The sequence below is a fragment of the Lampetra fluviatilis genome, chromosome 3 (genome assembly GCF_964198595.1).
Source record: "Lampetra fluviatilis chromosome 3, kcLamFluv1.1, whole genome shotgun sequence".
NCBI lineage: Eukaryota > Metazoa > Chordata > Hyperoartia > Petromyzontiformes > Petromyzontidae > Lampetra > Lampetra fluviatilis.
Window position 1 is genome coordinate 24,249,338 of NC_136277.1, and position 23,659 is coordinate 24,272,996.

At 46.1% G+C, this 23,659-nt stretch overlaps 1 protein-coding gene across 1 annotated transcript; it reads left to right on the plus strand.

Moving 5' to 3' along the window:
* The first annotated feature begins 719 nt into the window (after positions 1–719).
* Positions 720–17,968, plus strand: CTH (cystathionine gamma-lyase). Its single transcript, XM_078885607.1, has 12 exons — positions 720–961; positions 11,001–11,082; positions 11,480–11,575; positions 12,987–13,096; positions 13,547–13,678; positions 14,357–14,414; positions 14,596–14,673; positions 15,131–15,283; positions 15,884–16,005; positions 16,422–16,474; positions 17,266–17,404; positions 17,798–17,968. Exons 1-12 carry the CDS (start codon positions 806–808, stop codon positions 17,849–17,851), a joined length of 1,233 nt encoding a protein of 410 aa, XP_078741733.1. The 5' UTR covers positions 720–805; the 3' UTR covers positions 17,852–17,968.
* Positions 17,969–23,659: the final 5,691 nt, after the last annotated feature.

Sequence of the window (23,659 nt, forward strand, 5' to 3'; positions counted from 1 at the left end):
ATAATAAATGTTTTATGTTTTATTTTTATTATTTTATTACTTCCCTTCTACGTGACTTTACCGAAAGAACCAAGAAGATGAATCCCTGCAGTCACGAAAGCTTTAAATCGAAATTCATACTCTTAGTTCTTTCGGTAAAGTCACGTAGGTAAAAAAATTAATTAAAATTAATTATTATATATTATTATTGTGTTATTTTAATTTCATTTTTTACCTACGTGACTTTACCAAAAGAACTAAGAGTATGTTAGGGATTAATTTACGGGTTAGAGTTAACATGCTTTGGAGTTCAGCTTAGAGTTAATATGGCAGTGTTAGGGTTAGTGCTAGTATTATTGGTTATTTATGGTTAGCGCAAACATTATTGGTTCGAAAAAAAGCTTCGTGTTCATATTATTGGTGAGAGTTGGGGTGAGTGAGCGTTAAGTCAAGATTTATATTTGTTAGTGAACATAGGGTCATCATAATTCGCTGGAGTAGTGTTTTATGGTGTAGATTATCAAGGCTGGGGGTCACGGCCAGCATCTGGGTTGGACTTCGGGGTTGTGTTTGTGCTCAAATCTGCCAACTCATCACCAACTTTTGACCCTGCCTTACTGTGACCCTATCCCTCACGCTCTCCCCCCCGCCCTATCAAGTGACGTCACCCGCCAAGCCCCGCCCCTAAGGGGGTGTGTCAGCCAATGGGCGCGCGTCTTGGTGTTTATAACCGCGGTCCTCTCTCTCATCCACCCCTTCCTCTTGTCGCCCTCGAGCTTAGTTGCCCGGCGCGGCTCTCTCTCTCTCTGCCTGCAGGCACGCGACGATGGCGGGAGAGGATGTCTTCCTGCCGCCCTTCCCACACTTCGCCACGGATGCTGTGCACGCGGGGCAAGAGCCCGAGCAATGGAACTCCATGGCCGTGGTGCCGCCCATCTCCATGGCAACCACGTTCAAGCAACGGGGCCCCGGGGAGCACGCGGTGAGGGGCGGGGCGCGCGGGGGTGAAGGGGCGGGGCGACAGTCGCTGGGGGGAGGGGCGTACCTCCCGGAGACGCCCACATCCGGGCACTTGAACATCTGTTTCATTTTTCGATTTAAGGCTTTCGTGACTGCAGGGATTCATCTTCTTGGTTCTTTCGGTAAAGTCACGTAGAAGGGAAGTAATAAAATAATAAAAATAAAACATAATAAAATAATTATATTATTATTTTTCGATTATTTTATTATGTTTTATTTTTATTATTTTATTACTTCCCTTCTACGTGACTTTACCGAAAGAACCAAGAAGATGAATCTGTTTCATTGTCAGGAACTTGAACATCTGGGTGATCATTGGACACTTTTTCACATGGGTTGTGATCGGATACTTGTTCATCTGTCTGATCATCAAACACTTGTACATCTGGGTGATCATCGTGTACTCTGGCATCTGGTACTTAAATCATTCAATAGACCACCCGTGGTACCCATGTTAGGGACTTTTCAATCCATGTGATGAGAAAAAACCCCAACCAAGCACTTTTATAAACATCTGATATTGAAGTTGTGTTGGTGGATGGAGGGCAGTGCAGCAAAATCTGTAATACAGTACAGTTCTTTATTGATATGCTCCCACTTTTGTACGTACAGTATGTTGACATTATTTTGCACCGGAGGTGGAGCTATAAAGCACTTTTTCGCAGATGTCCACTAGGGGCAGACATCAGTGTCACCAGCTCTCCTCTGTATTTATCTACATTTAAGCAGCTGGGTACTTGAGTATTCGTCTGTGTTCGGCCAAAAGCAGCTTACCTCCACAACGGGGGTGGGGGGTGAATTAGGGAATGTGATTGTGACCGGTGAAGTGTAAAAAAACAGCACTCGTATTGCCAATCATTACCCAACACAACACTTTGCAGGAGGTACAAATGTCATCCATCTGGTGAGCCCAGATGCCACCAAATGGCTTTCCCCATTCAACATAGTACACAGTTCCTCGGTCGGTTGCTTTTCAAATGCCATACGAAAAAATGTAGCTTAGGAATCCAGTTTAATTCGTAAATCCATATCCAGTTTAATTCATAAATCCATGCATCGTTACGTAACCAGAATTTGTGAGAGTTTGTGCCAGGTGTGTATGCTTACTGTGTGTTGGATGTGATATATTACACAAGCAACTGTCTCATCTGCAAAACATTCCCGGTAGGATTCGTTTCAGCAGCAAACTATGGAGTGGTTTTCACTTCTCCTTGAGTCACATCAGCAGACCTCGACGTGATATGCCCCCCAGTAAGTGTGGATAATGAATTATTTGTTTAGTATTACACAGCCAGTAAGTGTGAATTCTGTATATTTCCCTGAGCAAGTGGGAAATAGTGTCGGGATGTGTTTACGATTTTGGAACTCGCCTGGAAAAATCTGAATTGTTTTTTTTCATTGATTCTAAAATGCGATATCATGCGACATGAGATCATTTCGTGAAATAACCTCCGTGCTTTCCCCACCGAAAGCCGATGAGTCGTGTGACATCATCTTTGTAAGTACAAAGACACAAATCTGAAAGAAAAAAGATCCGAAATGTTTAATCAAATTGTCACCCCTGTCATGTAACATATTTAATATTGGCTCTGACCTTAGTGGGAATAATGCCACGTGTTTGAATTCTGCCCCTCTGCTGGGGAAGAGAGCCCTGATGATGCAACACATGTATGTATACAGTACTTGATGTAACGATCCACCCATTCATTAGTCAACATCGATTCTTACACGAATAGTATCATGTTTGTGAGACTTGATTATTTACTATTTGTGCAAATGATATGCCAAAGTTTTGTTTACGCTTAAGAAGCCTGAATAAACCTGTACAAAGTAGAAAATACAAGAAACAATACGAAAAAAACAGCTATTTTAATGAATGACTGATAATCATGACTGACATGGCATCGAATTGATGTGGGAGTTGACTCACATCGAATGGATTTGTAAAGTGTTGAATTTTGACTGCATCTCAAGTTTGTCTGCACTACTCCCCAAACGAAACATGTACACACATCTACACACACACACCTGCTATGTATACACTCTCCCACCGACAAAGCCACCCATTCAAATATTAAACCACATAATCAGCCATTTACAACACAAACTCACCTATTCAACCTTCTCAATCATCCACTCAACCATGTACACATTTACACAAACACCCATTTAGCTACACACATTCACATGTGATCGTCCACACAGCCTCACTTATTCAGCCACACACGCGCCGATGAAACCACACACGGACACGGACACCCACGCACTCGTGGACACATCCACACAATCCTCAATTCGCAGTACTCGCACACAGTCACCCATTCACTCACCCATTCACCTACACCAGGGGTAGGCAATCTGCGTCTCTTTAGGGGTTGCTTCGTGATGTTATTTATTAAGAGCCTCCGTCTCGTTTTTAGGACTTGCATTGCGGCTCTTGAAATATTTAGGGTTTTTTTATTTTACCGAATTTGGAAAAAAAGGTATCTTCTTGTTATTTTGCTTGCTGACCCCTGACCTAAACCCACCCATACACTTATGCACACATCCTCCCACAAAATCATCCATTCAGAGTGCACACACACCCACACACAGTCCTCCAACCACACAGCTGTTTTGTCTCGTAAACACTTACCTCGTCACCTACGCTAAACAACAAAAATCCCAACATATCCATATTGTATAAATATCAAAACAAATTCAACACGTTCGACAATAACACTGCCTCAAAAGGAAAATTATATAATCTGCGACGTTTTGTTGAATAGCCCCTTTTCATTGTAAATTAATAGGCCAGAGATATTGAACAGGAAATGCACCATACATCATGCAGCTTAATAAGAATAATATATTTTTAAATCTTGATGAAAAGTTTTAAATTGACGTATGAATAGTTACCTATTGGTTAATGATGAGTAACGGGCAAACTGTTCAATAATGAGTCTGTTGGGGTAAAGTTGGTTACCAAGCATTGGTTAACAACTGGCACAAATAATGAGAGTTTAATTTCATGGTATAGCCCTGTGAGCCATTCGGCTCTTAAGAGAATAGCGTGGTAAGCACAACTTTGTTTTCCCAATGGTGATGTTTACACACACCACCAGGTACTCATTTAAGGCTGAGTCGACCTAGGTGAGGCCAAAGAAGTTTCTCATTCCACTTACCATTGATGTTATCTGTGGCAGGGAATCTCAACTCGGCTCGCTGGGTTCGTAGTGCAGTGCGATAACCCAATGCGCCACTGATCCAATCTCTCCCCACACACGCAGCTCTTGTGACTGGATGCCTCCCCCACACACAGGACTTTGTCACTGTGTAACCGTGGCCTCAGGAAAATGGTACAGCCCCCCTCATGTGGGCCCCCGAGTTGAACTCCTGGTATCACAGCCAATCTCAGTGGTTTTGCTCCGTCAGCAATATATGATATCGTTTGCTGTCGAGGGGGTGGGTAGTTTCCAAATGCTTAATCTGATCATGTTAATAAAATGCTCACAGTGACTGTGCTTTTCTGTGTTTTATTCATGGACATTAACTATTAAAAGAACACAGTGGATACACCCAACTGCTCCTGACGGGTTGTCTGACTTGACCGCCTGCATGTGAAATTGTAGTTTTTGCTCTGCATCAACATCAGCCATATGAAAGAAAGAAGAATAATTGTACTGGTTCTGCTTCACTAGCAGCACTCGGAGAGGTCGGGCCACTCGATATGCATGACACTATCCATATAAATAATCATAACAGTTGCAGTAACGTGTGCATCAACTTGGGACTATTTATCCTTTTGGGTTTTTTAGTGCACGTGTGTGTTTGTGTGTGCATTCGTTCATCTGTCTGCGTGTTTTTCTGTGTGAACATCTGTTTGTACAGCCGGGTTTCCGAGTAACACTGTTCTTGGGAATCTTACATCATATGCAAAATATTGTTATATTTTTATAGTTTCAGATACTTGGACCCTAACCATTAAAATGCAGTGTTTTCTAGCCTATTATTTATTTCATGGGCAGTTCCACGAATTAGGCAATCTCGCAGCTTCAAAATCACCCTAATTATCCATATTGAAAACAATTTTGAAGGTAATTACCTATAGTTTTAGGAAATATAGTTTATGTATGGGATATATTAATAGTTTTAAAAACGTACGCGAAATTGAATGCACCATCACCATTCCAGTGTTGATCGTGAAACGGTCAGTCTTGGTAATTCTTACACCGCGGCATTAGATGAGTATTTCTCCCTTCGTCAAAAAAGGTAGACAAATTATTTCTCTCTGAATCACAGTCCTAATTGGTCAACACGCTACGCTACTTCGTGATTATACCGATGATTACTCGCATCTCTTTCAAAGTGTTCCAAATTTGTGTCCAAATTCATGGAACTGCTCTTTCTCTGGGTGTTGGCCTTTTCTCAGTTATGCCAGTGCTAAGCGGGCAGGCATACGGAGCGAGTTTTTCTTGATAAAATTGTGTGTGGGTGTTTCCACTATAATTGGTGTGTTTTGTGTGGTTATGAATAGGTAATTATTTCCTGCAATTATGCAAGGTGGACGAGTACATCTTGTGACATTGGGTGTTGGCATTATTATTCTATTTTGAGTTTGTGTAATTAAGTTATGAATGTGTTCTTGTGCATACGTGCCGAATATGCGGCGTCTTTTATATGTTTTTACTTTATTATGTGTACAATTATAGTGTATTATCGTATTTCACGAGTGTTTATGTGTATAGAGAATGCTGAACAAGTGGTTTGAGCACTGCGTTACGAAGGTGCTTGCACGAGCTTTATTTCTAGCCAGGGCGAACATCAGTGGAGTGGCATCAGCAATTATCCTGGGTGCCTTCTTCACAAATCCACAATGACCAGCATTGTGAAGTATGGCTTAACAACCACTGTGACGAACATGGTGTGGGAAGACTTTCACCCAGCAGTGGATTGACAAAGGGTTGTGAAAATGTATACATGCGAATGCAAGGCAGTGATTACAGCAGTAGTGTGTCTATGTACTGCATATGCATGTATGAGTAATATGTGTGCCACAGCGCCATCCATGTCCTAAGCCTGGCAGAATGACTGGCGTCTAACTCCTGCACACAAGCTAATTTCATCGCTCCATCTCCACGGTGAACGTGTTATCCGGCATGTTCCACCTTTGCCTGCCATTCCATCATTAGCCTCTACCGCCGGCCATCATCCTTTTAGCAATATCCTGGCCAGCTCTCGTAGTTAAGTGAGTAGTATAAAAATAGGTTTTATCCTTTTTGGCAATGAAAAGGTAAAACCTATTCGTATACTTAGATACTGGCAAGAAAGATCCCATGCATAAGTGAGTAGTGTTTGTATATGTGTGTGTATGTTCGAAAGCAGGGCTGCGAGTACAGCAGGAGTGGGTTGTGTTTACAATCCGTGTATGTATTATGTACGTACATGATACGTGCGTGTGTGTGCGTCACAATGCCATCTATGTCTCAAGCTTGGCAGTGAAATTTGGCACCACACAGCCACTCGCAGAGCTGAGCCAATGCATACAGCTGTCACAACTCGTATACACAAAGTTCTGAACTACAGGCGACCGTTTGGCCCCTCGCCTTTCAGAGGTGCTTGGCACTGAATGCTTCCATTGTGGACTAAGGGCCTCAAGGTCCCTGTGATGCCCTGTCCTTTGCCAGTTTATTTTGGCAATTAATTATGTATCACATTCTAAAAATGTTTACAGGCTACAATCAAATTTACAGGCTGTAGTCTTCTGCTGATTGAAGTCCTCCCCATGCCGTGTCATCATGGGGGTTGGTTGACCATACTTCGCCACGCTGATCAGTGAAGGGGTGGGGGGCCAGGGCAGTTCAGGAATTGCTCGCTAAGTTCAAGCTGCAGTGCAATAACCACTGCACTACCCCTCCACTCAACATATACTGTACCAATATATAGCCTACGTGTACCACTGCCTATGACTAAATCACCCAAAGCAACATGTTATATGATACCGCATATAAGAACAGCAGAGGGAAATGCAGAAACGTCCATTGTTGTGCTATACTTCTCCTATTTCTATGATGCCCATCTTCACCAACCCACACTGACCAGCATGAAGTATGGCCAAATACTCCCCACGACCCACGTGGAATGGAGAGGCCCTCATCCAGCAGCACATTCAAAATAGAGATGTACATATACACACGAATGCACAACGCAAGCCCAGTCATTGATAGGGGGGGGGGGCATCGGCTTGTATAGCTCCAGCATGAGACACCACAAACTCAAAATGCTGCACCTGCCTCTGTTCGTCGTAATGGTGCTAAACAACGACAAAGGATGTCAAAGCCTCTCTCAAGAGTAGCAATCAAATGCTTCTCCTCTGTCATGGCACTGTCACCTCTGTCCATGGTGCTGAACATGCGGCCGTCTCACTCTGGCCTGGCTCTGCCTTTATATCGGGACTCGCCCAACCAGGACCCGCCCAATCAGGATAGGTCTCCAATCATCCAAGTGTGCTCACTCAACTAATGGCTCAACAACCAATGGCGTGGCAATGGGTTTATTTTGTTGGCACCAGTTGAGTGCCCAAACAAAGATGCCATTGTTCAGTCCATTGTTTGCTCATCATGAACGTTAAGCTCCCTGATCCTCTTTCTAAGAAAGAGAGATTTGCTTTCCCTCCTGCTGCACACTATAGTCCAAAGCCCCGATGACCAGGCATACAATCCCACATTGTGTACAGATGGTTTCCCCCCCCCACCACCCCCCCCCCCCCCCCCAGTGTGTGTGTGCATTTTATCACCAATCATAATATGTCCACTGCTGGATGAAGACCTCCCAAAGTCATCATCATTAAATCTTGACTTAAAGCTTTCGTGACTGCAGGAATTCATATTCTTTTGATCTTTTGGTAAAGTCATATAGATAGGTTCAAAGAAAATAACAAAAAAACTACGACGTTTCGATCGCAACACAAGCGGTCGTCATCAGGAAAAGGGGGTTAGCTTCTAAAGACAAACTGCTTATAAAGGATTGAAATGGACGTAGCCCAAATGTCAGCAGCCAGTGCCAATGCAAGTGGTGGGCAGCGACCGCGGCGGTGGTGGGCTTTCCAGCAATCAAAGGACTGCCAGGCAAAAACTAGTTTTTCACATGATGACGATTGTTTGTGTTACGATCCAAACGTCGTGATATTTTTTCTATGTACGTGGCTTTACCGAAAGACCCAAAGAATATAAAGATTAGCATGTCAATGCAAGATCGCCGAGCATCCTCCACGGCGAGTGTGCCAAGGTGGCTTTGTTAATGTGAGAGATTAGCATGTTAATGGGAGATCGTGAAGCAGTAGCTTCGAGGATGGCGCGAGTATGGCGCGTGAGGTAGCTGTGTTAGTGAGAAATTTAATCTGTTAATGTAAGAAATCGGAGCCGAAAATAACAACTAACATCAGAAGGTGGTAGGATGGGAACATCACAGCCAGTTCAGACTTAAACTGGTTAATAATGTCCTTCCAATGATTGCTCAGTTTGTACTCATCTTCTCGGTTGAAATGGTGTCTATATATATGGATGGCTTCATGAACGAATCTTTGTTGATAGCCAGTGGGTTTGCAAAGTACCTTCGTCTTGGAGAAAAAAAACATTTGTTTGAGCCCACCGCATTAAAACAATGATCAGCCACAGCCGAGGTATTGGTCCTACCGTGTTTCAGATCTGCCTTATGTTCACGAACACAGTCCGAGACATGTCATCATTGTCATCTCACAGTCTTGCAATGCTCATGCACACAAGCCGACTTCATGATTTTACCTCCGTGGTGGGCATTCTCTTGGGTGTGTTTCGACCTTTGAGTGGCAAAGCCATCATTAGTCTCAACCAACGGCCATCATTTCTTCCATGTCAGGTATCCTGACCAAGCTCACTTAACTTTTCCCAATGGTCAGTAGTGTTTGCATAATTTGTATATGTGTAATGCGAGCGCAAGCGGGGTTCGCTGCTGGCCTTTGGGCCAATCACATGGGCCGGGGTATTGGGGGGCGGAGCCAGTATGGGGGCGTATGTGAAGGTCCCCGCTCACCTCGGGTCCAATCGGAAGCGAGGTGAGTGGGGGCGGAACCTAGGGGCGGAGCCAGCAGGGCGCAATGCAGAGGCGAGATCTGGAAGGTTCGAAGGCACGTGGTGTGAGTGAGGAGACAGGGTCACGTGGCGACGTCCGTCATTACATATGTGCGAGTACACGTTTCACGTTATCTTGATTAACCAGGTGAGAATTCAAGAGGCCAGGATGGTTTCATTTGCAAGAGTGACTTGGGTATTTAGTCTGCCAGTAGGAGACGATATGATTGCTATGTATAATCTCAATTTAGGAATTTGCGAGTAATTTTCGAATTTGGACCCTGACGCCAGCAGACAATTACCTACTTTTGCAACAAGCAGTGAACACGCTATCACTAGGCCATGTTACCGCCCGTACAGCAGCAGTAGGTTGTGTGTGTGTATTTGTGTATAATGTGTTGGTGTGCAGTGACGGTCCGTGTATTTTACACCTAGGCCTTCAGTGCTATCCTGCAATTAAACTGCCTTCGAATAACCTCACAATGACATTAGGGCTATAGGCTGTTGTCATTCGACGTAACCACCCCATATTCACAGTGACAGTAACCTTTATCGAGTGGAATAAAGTAATTTAACACGAGGCTCAACACCTGAGAGTTAAAATACACTAATTGCAGAGACATGAATACATGGTAACTGAAACCATCAAGGATGTACCACTATTACGCAGTATGACAGGATGCTGCATCACAAATATACATCGCATAGCCCAAATCAATGTCATTACTAAAGAAACAAGAACAAACTCAATAACCAGTCACGTTTACTCATACGACCACCAAGCAAGCAAAAATGCCGTAAAACACAAATAACACAATCAGGATTCAACAGACTTTCCCACAGAAAATAAAATCTAAAGCACTACATCTAAAAATCTAAACGTCACAAAAGAAAGTTTAAATAAATCTTAGTTGATGCTACGTTACGTGCTAGCTAGTTTTACTTCAGTTAGCTAACTGGCCCTCCGATCACGCCACACGAAAAATGCTGACGTAGGCGGCTAGGCCAGCTAGAGGGCACCGGCGTGCCAAGAACACGCCCACCATGGCAAACTCGACATCTGATTGGTTAAAGAAATGGCAATCGACAACATCGTCCCCATTTGCTTCAACAGCAGAGGGGTTTCACTAGAAATCTTGAAGGCCTCCGGGTAGATTTTTCACCCGGAGACAGCACAGGCGGAAAATCTGATTGGATAAAACCTCTAATTTATGAGCTGCACTGGAAGCAGCACAACTGAGGGAGAGAGTAGCAATGAAATGACGTGAATTGACTGATGGGAACGAACTTTGTAAAATACATATAGCATTAATGAAAATATATACTAAATTATACAAATATTATTTTCAGATTCTGACAATCTCTAGGCCAGCAGAGAAAGCCTTGCTGGCTCTGACGGGGCCCGCCTTTGTAATAATAATAATGGTGTGTATATGTGTGTGTGGGGAGCAGTAGTGTAGTGGTTAGCACGCTGCAATGGTGACCCGGTTTTGATTGCTTACAGACAACACCAGTGACGATTATCTGAACCGGTCCTGAGCCTCCCCTAGGTCGACTCGGCCTCACATGAGTACCGTCGGGCATGGTACTGGTCACACACCCCATCGTGTACCATGCCGGCATTCATAGGTGCTCAAAACAGCACTTGCCAAAAAGTCAATTCAGGCGATAAGGGGGATTTTTGTCTTTGTGGGTGGATTCGTGGCGCAATGGTTCATTCACTGCGCTAGATCGACTCGGGGTTAATTGAGTGGCGAGTGTGTCGTCCTGGCATCACCGCCCCCTCGTGCATCACTTAAGCCTTATAAGGTACTCGCTAACGGAACTTGCCCCAACAATCTGTAAGGCTACACGGGACATCCTTACATATTATATAAACATTGTCTATGTGTGTGTGTATGTGTGTGTTTCCAGGGTTTTGAGTACAGCAGGAGTGGGAATCCTACCAGGAACTGCCTGGAGAAGGCCGTGGCCACCCTGGATGGCGCCAAATATGGCAAGAACCTCATTAATGAATATTCATAGTCATTAATATAATTATCTCATGTATATTCGATGCATAATTAATATGTCCAGTGTCTTAGGTTCGATTGCCATTCACGGCCAACACCAGCGACAGATATATGAACTGGCCCTGGGCCTGCCCTAGGTCGACTCAGTCTCAAATGAGTACCTGGTTACGGTGTGTAAACATCGTCACTGGGGAGCCAAAGGCAGTCAGGTGTTGTGCTGGTCACCCACCCCCTCGTGACCCGTATTGGCCTTCATAGTTGCTCACTAACAGCACTTTCTAAAAATGTCTTTTAAGGCTATAAGGGGGATCGTTGCCTTTGTATGTGCCTGTGAGTGTCCCTGTGTGTACATGTGTGCGTGTCTCCTTGTGTGCGTCTCAGCTATGGCGTTCTCATCGGGCCTCGCCGCGACCGTGACGGTCACTCACCTCCTCAAGGCCGGCGATGGCGTCATCTGCATGGACGACGTTTACGGAGGTTGGGACCCTCGCCACACCTCGCCAAAGCCTCTTGATCGCTGACGCCGACTCATCACGATCATCACCTCCTCCTCATAACCATCACTTCATCCTCATAACCATCACTTCCTCATCATCATCATTTCCATCTCATCATCCGCCACCTTGATAACCCATCATCTCCACCTGACCATAACCGTAATCTCATGTTTTTCATATCTCATCCTCCTCACCACCACTTCCCCATTTCCATCACCTCACACTTCCCCATCATCTCCTTACTCATCACAATCACCACCTCTCCACTTGCTCCTCATCAGCACCTCGCATTTCAAATGACTCCACGTATGCACAGGGTTCTCATTGCAGCTGGACAGATTTCTTCACTCACCTGTACACACGGGGCTGTGATCTCACCTGTGTTGTGTGAGTGTGTGAGTGAGTATATATCTATGCATGTGTCTGTATTGTTCTTGGCCCATTGTATGGCGTGCCGGCCTTCATAGGTGCTTGCTAACAGCACTTTCCCCAACAGTATGCTTAGGCTATAAGAGGATATTTGTCTTTGTATGGGTCTGTGTTTTGCATGTCATTATGTGTGGAATGTATCTGTATGGGTGTGTGCAGGTGTGTATCTAGTGTAGCGGTTAGCGCGCTTCGCTATGAACCTGGCGACCCGGGTTCGATTCCCGCTCACGGCCAACACCATTAACGACTATCTGAACCGATCCTTGGCCTCCCCTAGGTCGACTCGGCCTCAAATGAGTACCTGGTGTGATGTGTCAATACATCGCCACTAGGGAGACAATGGTGGCTGAGCGTAGTGTTGGCCACCCCCTCGTGTGCCATGATGGCCTTCATAGGTGCTCGCTAACAGCACTTGCCCCAACAGTCTGTTCAGGCTATATGGGGGATTTTTCTCTTTGTCACTATTGTGTGTGAGTGTCTGTGTGTGTGTCTGTGTGTGTGTCTGTGTGTGTGAGTGTCTGTGTGTGTGTTTGTGGATGAGTTGTGTGGGGGGTTCACACATTGCACTACAAACCCCACCACGGTCAACTATGGTGGCAAATATCTGAACCAGTCCTGGGCCTTAGGTAGGTCAACTCAACCTTAAGATTAGCACTGGGGAGACAAAGGCGGCTGGGTGTTGTGCCGACGAGACCCTCCCTCGTGTGCTGTGCGGACCTTCGTAGGTGATCGCGAAGAGCACTTGCCCAAGTAATCTGCTCAAGGCTATTTATGTGGATCTTTATCTTTGTTTTGTCTTTGTTTTATACTGCATGTGCCTGTGTGTGCAAGTGGATACTTGTGTGTCTATGTATGTGTCTGTATCTGTGTGTTTGCGTATGCAAGTGTGTATGTGTGTGCGTCTGTGTTTAGTCTTTTGTGTGTTGTTGTGTCTATGTATCTGTGTGTATCGTGCGGCACAGGTACGAACAGGTATTACAGGCAAGTTGCCGCTAACCTGGGCATCCAAGTGTCTTTTGTCGACTGCTCTGACCTCACGGCTTTGGAGGCGGCGATCAAACCCAATACACGGGTATGTGAGCGCACGCAGTGTAGAGGTGTATGAGCCAGTGTGGGTGATCAGGTGTGCGAGTGAGCAGGTGTGTGGATGAGCGTGTGTGGGCGAGTGTCTGTGTGAACAGGTGTATGTGTAGCCCCATTAACCCCTTACTCAATGTGCTGTGTGTGTATTGGTCGGGAGCAGTAGTGTATTGGTTCGCGCACTGCTCTACGAACCCGACGACCCAAGTTCGATTCCTGCTGGCAGCCAACATTGGTCATGAATAGTTGAACCAGTGCTGGGCTAAATGAGTACCTGGTGCGATGTGTAGATATCAGCATTGGGGCGACAAGGACGTTCGGGCGTGGTGTTGACCATTTTACCCCCTCGTGTGCCTCGCCGGCTTCATAGGTGCTCGCTAACAGCAGCTGCCCACCTCAAGTCTGTTAAGACTAATGGGAGGATCTTTGTCTTTGTGTGTAGATGGTATGGGTGGAGAGCCCCACCAACCCCTTGCTCAAGGTGCTCGACATCCGTGCCTGCGCCGATGTCGTCCATGCCAAGGGTGACATCCTCCTCGTCGTTGACAACACCTTCATGTCGGCCTACTTCCAGGTGAGTGTGTGTCCCCGTCTCTCTGTGTCTCCCCAGTGTCTGTGTCCCTCTGTCCCCGTGTCTGTCTCTCTGTGTCTCCCCAGTGTCTGTGTCCCTTTGTCCCCGTGTCTGTCTCTCTGTGTCTCCCCAGTGTCTGTGTCCCTCTGTCCCCGTGTCTGTGTCTCTGACTGTCTGTGTCTCCCCAGTGTTTTGTCTCCTTGTGTCTTTTGTGTTCCCATCTCTGCGTGGCTCTCTCCCCACACGTCAGGGTGGTGTGTGCTTATGTCTCATCACAGAGTTCCCACGTCTACGTGTTTCTATATTTCTCTCTATGTCCTCAAGTCGGTGTGTCTCCTTCTTGGTCCGTATCATTGTGCCTCCGTGTCCCTGTGTCTCTGACTGGCGCTCTGGGCTCCGTGCCTCTATGTCTGTCTGTCCTCAAGTTTTTGTCTTTGCCCCAAGTGGCCCTGTATGTCCCGTGCCTTCGTGTGTCCACGCTTATTTCTCATGATATATTTGCCTTTGCCTGGGACTTTTTGTGTGTGTCTGGGGCCCCATGTCTCTGTATCTCTTCTCTCCCTGTCTCCTTATCTTTTCCGTGTGTCCTTGTGTTGATGTGACGTATTCCTGTGTCTACTTGCCACTGTCCCTTTACCCACATGTGTCTTCCTGTGTCCCTGTGTCTCTGTGTGTCTGCAGCGCCCCCTGTCCCTGGGTGCTGACCTCTGCATGTACTCCGCCACCAAGTACATGAATGGTGAGAAATGCACGCAGCAGCACATCCCACAGAGCCATGCCACTTGCACTCTCTTGCATTGGCGCGCGGTGATGGTGTTCATGGTGACGTCACACTGACGCGGTGAAGTTGTTGATGTGACGGTCATGTGGTGATGTTGATGGCGTCTGACTTTGATGTCGCCGGTGTTGATGTGGTTCAGGTCACAGTGATGTGGTGATGGGCCTCGTCTCTCTCAATAGAGGCGATGTGTTTGAGAAACTCAAGTTTCTGCAGAATGGTACGTGAGCAGCACCTCGTGTCCCTGTCTCCATGTCTTTCTGTCTCCTTGTGTCTCTGTCCACGTCTCTCCGTCTTTCTCTCCCCACATCTCCACCCGTAGAAGTAGTGTCCTTCCCCCTTATCTGTGTGTTCCCATGTCCCTATGTCGTCATGCATTCTGTGTGTCCTCGCAGCGTGTTTCCATGTATCCCCGTGTATTTTTGTTTGCGCCTCTCTTCATTTCCTTACGTCTCCACATCCCCATGTCTCTGAGTTTCCCCTGTTCCTATCCTAAGATGTGTATCCAACCTCACCGTGTGTCCTTGTGTGTGTGTGTGTGTTCCCTGTGTGTCTCACTATTTATATCCGCGTCTCAAAGAGTGTCTCCACATCTCGATGTGTTATCCCCGTTGTCTCACCAAGTATCTCCTGTGTCTCTCTGTGTGCGTGTCTGCTTGTCCCCCGTGCATCTCTAGCTGTGGGTGCCGTGCCGTCCCCCTTTGACTGCTTCCTCGTGTCTCGGGGGCTCAAGACGCTGCCCGTGCGCATGAAGCAGCATTTCCACTCGGCAAAGGCGGTCGCCATCTTCCTGGAGCAGGATCCCCGCGTCACCAGGGTCCTATACCCGGGTACGCGCACATCCACTAGGACAAAGATCCCCCGTTTAGTCTTTAACGTGGGCAAGTGGTGTTAGCGAGCACCTATGAAGTCCGCAACGGTACACAAGAGGGTGGGTGGCCAGCACTACGCCCGACCGCCTTTGTATTTCTCGTGCCGGTGTTTACACACCGCACCAGGTATACTCATTTGAGACTGAGTCGACCTAGGGGAGGCCCATGACCGGTTCAGATATTCGTCACTGGTGTTGACAGTCAGCGGGAATCGAACCCGTGTCGCCAGGTTCGTAGCGCAGCGCGCTAACTTTTACCCTACCGCTCCCCACACGGGGACACACACGGGGACACACTGGTTATATACCCGGGTACGCACAAGCATGGGGACACGGGGACACACACGGGGACACACGGGTCATGTACCCAAAAGTGCAGGGACACAGAGCCACAAGGAAATGCGCATACAAGAATATGCACACACAGGCGAGCACATCGGTGACACGGATACCCGTGGGGAGAAGGAGACACGAGGACGAGGAGCTATGAAGGAGATGCGCGGATATGCCCTTGAGTAATGGCTGCCGTCCCCGTGTCTGTTTGTCCTTGTGTCTCCAGGCCTCCCGTCTCACCCGCAGTACGAAGTGTCACTGAAACAGACGAGCGGTGCCTCGGGGATGGTGACGTTCTACATCCGAGGGGGCCTGAAGGAGTCGAAGACATTCCTGAGTAGCCTCAAGGTAAGAAACAGGAATTGGTGGAAGACACTGGGAAAGACGCAGAGATGTGGGGAGAGGTGAAGAAGTCCAAAGAGTTAAAATAAGACACAGGTGGATTCTGGGGGAGGTGAAGAGAGACACAGGAGAGGTGAAAGATGACAGAAGCATAACTGGTGACATGGGAAGGGATGGGAAGATATGACAAGGGGAGGCGGATATGGGGAGGCATAGGAAGGTGAAGGTATATACGATGACATGGAGACGTGGCGAACTGTGGAAATGATGGGACACGAAGACATGGGGAGGCACGGAGAGGTGAATGGAGATATGGGGCGACACAGAGAGGCATGGGGAGACTTTAGGACAGGACACATGATGAGTCTTTTGTTGCAGTGTGATGTAGCCATGTGCAACCCGTGTGTTCCCGTGTATCCCAGGTATTCACTCTGGCTGAGAGTCTTGGTGGATACGAGAGCCTGGCAGAACACCCGTGAGTGCAACAACCACAACAACAACCACACCAATAACAACAACTCCCACATTTACCATAACCACCACGCAACCAGTACTACCATCGTTATCAATCACAACTACAACACAGACACCAAAACTGCAACAACCAACACAGCAGCCACAACGCCACTGCAGTGACAACCATTACAATAACAATGTCCCTTATTTAACCCGGAAAATCTCGGCACTGAGTCTCAAGAATCTCTATGCATGAGCGTCCTGAACTGGGATGTTTAAGTCAATTCTGTTCACGAGAGTTTGGCTCGTGTCGGCCAAGTGTATGTGCGAGCAGGTAACACTCGAAGCTCCGCACAGATTGATTTAGGAATCTCCTGCTGTGCCTCTATCTGTGTGTTTAGTAGTTGTGGTGGTTCTTGTTTAGTGGTTGCGTGGTCGCTGGTGTGTGGTTGTTGCTTGTTTGGGGCTGTGATTGCTGTTAAGTTATGGTCGTTATGAGTATTTTTTAAGTTGCTTTTGTTGCGTGTTTTGTTGTTTAATTGTCTTTGGTTGTTGTTGTTGATTAGTTGTCGTCATTACTTTCTTGTCTGTGGTTGTTTTTGTGGTTGTTCAGTTGTGTCCGTCCGATTGTTGTGCTGTTTTTATGGTAGTGATTGTGTATTTTTCTTTGGTTGTTGTTTAGTTATTTGGTGATTGTATCGTTGTAATTCTTGCTCTTTGAGTGATTGTTATTTACTTCATGCTGCAGTTGTTTAGTTTTTGATAAGTCATGGATGTGGTTGTTGCTTAGTTGTTGTCATTGTTGTGCAGGGCCCTCATGACCCACGCGTCTGTCCCCGATGACGTGCGTGCAACTCTGGGAATCTCGGACGCGCTGATCCGTCTATCCGTGGGGCTCGAAGAGACGGAAGACATGATTGCGGACATTGACATGGGACTGAGACTCGCGGTGAGACATGAGTACAACCGCCACTACACAGACAACTACTACTATTACAAGATACACACAATGCAACGACCAGTATACTATAACATCTAAATACTACAACCATCAAATACAAATATTACAACCACCATCAGTCACCTCTGTCACCACCATCAGTGTGCTTGATGAGATTGCTAGGATTTTGATTGTTGGCACTGTGGTAATTATGTTGTTGTGGTTGTTGATCAAGTGTTATTATTTTGGTTGCTTTTTCTAGTTGATGACGTTTGTTGCTGTGCCTGTGGTTGTCGACGTGAATGCTGTTGTGGTTGCCGTGCTTTGCGGTTGTTGATGTGGTTGATTCGTAGCTCTGCTTTGGAGTGGCTGTTGTTGACGGGGGTTTTGTTGTGGTTGCAGTGTCCGGACATCCCCGTGCCACCGTACAGCACCAACAAGACATCATCTCATTAACGTCTGCTCTTTAGAGTCTCAATACCTCGTTACAATTACCTCATTAACTTGACCTTGTTAGGAGCCCGTCCACTAAACCGTTGTGAGTTTGAGTCGAGGCTGTGAATGTAACATACAAATAAACATGACAATGGCTTCCAAAGCAAAGACCGGGTACTTGTGCATGTGTGCACACACACTTGTGCACGTGTGCACACACACGTGCATATGTAGTGAGCCCAAAGACGAGGGAGAGCCGGTACTTGAGGCAACAGTTTATTTAACAAATAACTCGACGCAAGGTCCCTACTATGAAGGGCAACGGCCCCCTACACCTGCTACCTGGGGAGGTATGGCCCCAGGGCTATCGTGCCTCCTGACACTGGGACCCACTCTACACTCAGCCCTCCGGCTAGGGGCTCTAGGGGAGGCGATCCTGACCCGACCCAGCCAAGGTCCTCGGGTCCTGGCCACTGGCCCACTCAATCCCGGCCCTGACAAGGAAGTCGGGTCTGGGGGTACCCAAGGTCCGACCACTGTCCCACCTCAGTCCCGGCCCTTAGAAGGACAGTGGGTCTGGAGGTCCCAGGGTCCTACTCTAAGCCCAGTCTTCTGTCTTCGGCTTGAGGACGACTGCCGAACCCGTTCAGGGGTCCGGCTTTTATACACTTCCTCGGGTCTCTCTGCCCCTGGCCACGCCTCCCTTCCAGAGTGTTCCAGGGGATCCTAGAATATTCTCCCAGCCACCCTCTTGGGGTCTGGGGGACCTCGGTGGCCCACATATCACCCCCTACTGACGTATGCCCGCTAGTGCAGGTAAGTACACCGTGTGTTCATGGCGTTACACATACATACACAATCACGCAAAGATCCTTAACAGACTGTTGGAGCAAGTGCTGTCAGCGAATGTCTATCGAGGCCAACACGGTGCACATGAGGCTAGTATGGCTTACACTACACTCGGCTGTCTTTGTCTCTCCAGTGCTCATGCATACACACTGCGCCAGGTACTTCTTTATGGCGGAGTCGACCTAGGGGAGCCCCAGGACCATTTCAGATATTCATCACTGATCTTGGCCGTGTGCAGGAATCGAACTCTGATCGCTGGGTTCATAGCGCTGAGCAATAACCACGATGTTATCGCTTCTCACACGCATGGACAGAATACGTAACGCACATGCACACAGACATGCGGTTACAATGTACAGCTTCACACGTGGACTCGTGTACACGTGTCAAGTTTATTCCATTAAGCAGGTGAGAACGTGTACTCACATGCATGTACAAATACACACGCACTTATGTTTATACACTAGATATGGATTAACGCTGACATGCACAAATAGTCATCATTTAGCCTTATATTCTGTTGGGATAAGATCTATTGGAGAATGAAGCCAAGTTGAGGCTCGAGACGGCATCAGATACCACCTGCTACTGGTGTCATGAGGCACGTTCCCACACCCACTTGGTAAGGTTGAGGCCAGCACTTAAAATAAATGTTAGCCAACCTGGAGCATTATTAACTCGGCTAATGATGCAACGTATGCATGTTGAACTTCTTTTGTAGCCAACCGTGGGAATCGGAGATGCGGGAAACGCACAAATATCAAACTCAACATCTGTTAATCCACCAAATTTGACGGATCAGTTTGGCAGTTTTTTTCCAGCCCGCATCCCCCCCCACGATCGATGTTGTTGATAGGGCCTTCGTCTCTCAACTTTACAGTGTTAAAACAGGAAGTGTGCCGTGCTCGCTGAAACGTTCCCCAACAGCTTAGAGCGTTATGCCTTTTGGCATATTTTAATGGAGTTTTCATGACCCGTGTGTTAGAGAAGGATTTGAGTACGTTGGACGGCAGTGTGGCGTCGTGGTAACGACTGTGGATTCACAGCAAGAAGGACCCGTGAGTTTAAGTCGGGCCCATTTTTCTGCGGAGTTTGTACATTTCCCCCAGATGTTTTCTCGTGCCTGCCTACTGCTGCCAATTACTCATTTGGCACCACTGCCAGGGATGAATAAAAATATTAATACGATGGAGTCCATTTGTCGGATATGTCGGGTTCAATTTCAAGTTCATGTATTAGGTATAGCCCTGTGAGCCATTCGGCTCTTGAATCGGGTGCAACCGCAACAAACAAAAAACTAAAATATGAACAAAAAACATCTTAAAGTAAATATTTTACTAAGTGTGGCATGGGAGGGTATCCCAGAGTTCTAACGATAGGAAGGCTCGTGGCAGGCTTGTGCTGAATGAACTCAAGTTGAATAGGGTTGAAAAACATTGTATTCGTACTTGAAGATAACGCACGTGGTGGTGGGGGGGGCACAGAGCGTGTGAGGTAATAACGTATATTGAGTTATGGCCATCATGAGTAGCAACAGCATTGCCATCAGGAGGATCATCATCAGTGGCAGCAACGGCACGTCATCGGCAGTGACATCGGCACTATCGACAACAGCGGAACCATCGGCATCATCAGCAGAAACAACAGCAGCAACAGAAGCATTATCTTTCGATTTAAAGCTTTCGTGACTGCAGGGATTCATCTTCTTGGTTCTTTCGGTAAAGTCACGTAGAAGGGAAATAATAATAAAATAATAAAAATGAAACAATAAAATAAAATTCTCACGACGTTTCGGCCACAACGCAAGCAGCCGTCCTCAGGTGAAGAACAGGTCTGTCGGAAAGACAGCGTCAGAATGAAAACCACCAAGCTTGGCAGCGTATATTTAAGCAGAAGCATTATCGTCAACAGCGGCATAATGCACGGGCATATTATGACTTTGAAACCCCCCGCCCACCTCCTATGTATTCCACAAGTAATGACTAATCCCATATCTGCATTTCCCATAAATATGCTAAATTCCTCTTGATATGCAAATTATTTTGTCAAGGCGCTCTTCCCCCTGCAACCCAGCTTAAATATACGCTCCAAGCCTGGTGGTGTTTCATTCAGACGCTGTCTTTCCGACAGACCTGTTCTTCACCTGAGGACGGCTGCTTGCGTTGTGGCCGAAACGTCGTGAGAATTATTTTATTATGTTTTATTTTTATTATTTTATTATTTCCCTTCTACGTGACTTTACCGAAAGAACCAAGAAGAAGCGGCAGCAGTCTTCATCACCACCGCCGCCCGCTCTCACTGTGCACAGAACACCATTCTCTGTCGGTAGATAAGGTATTTGGTGTGCTATGCAGAAGGGCAAATTAGCCGAAACGTCGCCCTTTGTACGCATTTGACCCTATTTAAGGCGGCGTTATTGACGACTGCGTTGTTGAGTTGTGTTGGATCGGTAGAGGTCGCTATGATCGCAGGGTGCGCAGATCGGCGTTTGGAGAGGGCACGAGTGAGGACGGACGAACGGCGTCGTGGCCCAGGGCTGGCACGTGCCAGACGGCGGAACTTGAAGCTGTGCACAAAGATTACTCTGCGGGTTGTTCAGCTTGCCGATTAAACAGAACGCACAATTCACTTCGCGTGAAATGCACAAAAACATCGGTTTTCCATCGCACGAAACAATTGTAAACGTAGATGGTACAAATTTTGATTTAAAGCTTTCGTGACTACAGGGATTCATATTCTTGGTTCTTTCGGTAAAGTCACGTAGAAGGGAAATAATAATATAATATTAATATTAAACGTCGTGAGAATTTTTATTGTTTTGTATTTATATTATTTTATTATTTCCCTTCGACGTGACTTTACCGAAAGAACCAAGAATATGTAGATGGTACAAATAACATAAAAATATCGACATCGCGTTGCTAATCTTTTCACTGAAAGATGCGTGGTATCGACAAACTTCAACACACCTTAGGACAGGGCATTTCAATTGCTGGTGAACTGCGCAAGGATTCTTATCTCTGAAGATGTGGATCCTCACCCTAAGAACTAATGGAGAAACAGCGTCATCGAGCAGAACACGGAGACACTCGGGGAAATATGTAAACGTTTTTGTTTATTGGTCCAAACGTTTCGATGTTATGCAGCAAACCGGTAACCGTTTATTTTCCATGGGGTTACCAATAATGCAAATAAACCCCACTTTTAACAACCCTATTGGACACCATCACTTAATTACACAGCAAATCAACACATTTGTCAACCACACCGACCTGTAAAGGAAAACATAATATATGTGACTTTTCAGAAATAGCCATTCTTCATATAGCACATATAGCACATACATCGACATGCCAGAGAGACGGAGTGAATAATTACAGTTGGAGACCGCACTTTACCCCATGGGGCCTCTGAGAATTAATCTGCGAACTTAATTTGGAGCTTTCGTGACTGCTATTATTTAATGTATTATTTACTCTTTATACGTGACTTTACCGAAAGAATCAAATAATAAATTTCGATTTAAAAATTTCGTGACTGCAGGGATTCATCTTCTTGGTTCTTTCGGTAAAGTCACGTTGAAGGGAAATAATAAAATAATAAAAATAAAACATACAAAAATATTCTCACGACGTTTCGGCCACAATGCAAGCAGACGTCCTCAGGTGAATGGACGCTGTCTATCCGACAGACCTGTTCTTCACCTGAGGACGGTTGCTTGCGTTGTGGCCGAAACGTCGTGACAATTATTTTATTATATTTTCTTTTTATTATTTTATTATTTCCCTTCTACGTGACTTTACCGAAAGAACCAAGACGATGAATCAAATAATAATTCACGTGCGGTTTGGGAGTTAAATGTTTTAAAAAATATAATCAGATTCCCAGTTTTTTTTTATTGGCATACGAATCGTTACCTAACAGTGGCTATTGATTAACAAACCCTTCAAAAATCATAATGTATTACTACACAAAATCATGTACATTAAAAGTAAAGTATTAGAATGTTGCTGGCACACATTGAATTGTTAATCATTTGTAACGGAACACTTTTATTGAACAAACAGGGTAGCCTCGTCAGTGTATTGGAAAACACTACGCCAACAGTAAAGAACTAATGGCTGACTCATCGTTCAATGTTGTGGCTTTTATATGTTTTCCTTTCTTAACTTTTTTTATTTATACATTATATATGCGCTACTTTGGCATTTAAAGGTTAGTGTGACCTCGCAACATTGAAAAGTTTCCCGACGTTTGCATGGGGACGTTTGCATGGGGAAAAAAACGCATTTGAACCACCTCCTAACTGCAAGTCCGCGATTACGAGGTTATGCATGTTGAACGTATTTCCCACCGTACGTAAGCCAACCGTGCTAACCGGAGGTGCGGGCCGGACTGCCCAGGTGGCCATCGCCAGACGATTTTAATCAACCACCCGTGATTTAAACAGAGTTCTTTCAAGTGTAGCGAGTGAATGGTCTCAGCCCGATCACTGGTGACTGGATTAGTGGATCGAACAAATGTTGTTAAACTCCCTTCCCGTGGGCGTCGAGGAGGTGCCATATCCTGGCTTGTCAGGAGAAGGCAATACAGCAAATGGGCGAATCTCAATCTGGTATTATCTGTTTAACACGTAGGCTTTCGCGACCAATATTATTCATAATCAACGTTTTTGGGTTTAGATCGCGTTATTTATAAATGTGTTGTAACCCTCCACCACCCGACACGGCCAATCAGCAAAAAAATTGTCACGTTGACAAAAGACAAATAGTTCACTACTTTAGCCCACCGGTGTGTTGAAGCGTGAAACCACAACATTTACAATTTGAGTGCGACGTTTCGCTGGTGATTGCATCCAGCATCATCGGGCAATTGCCCGTCGTACTCAAATTGTAAATGTTGTGGTTTCACGCTTCAACACACCGGTGGGCTAAAGCAGTGAACTATTTGTCTTTTGTCAACGTGACACTTTTTTGGAGG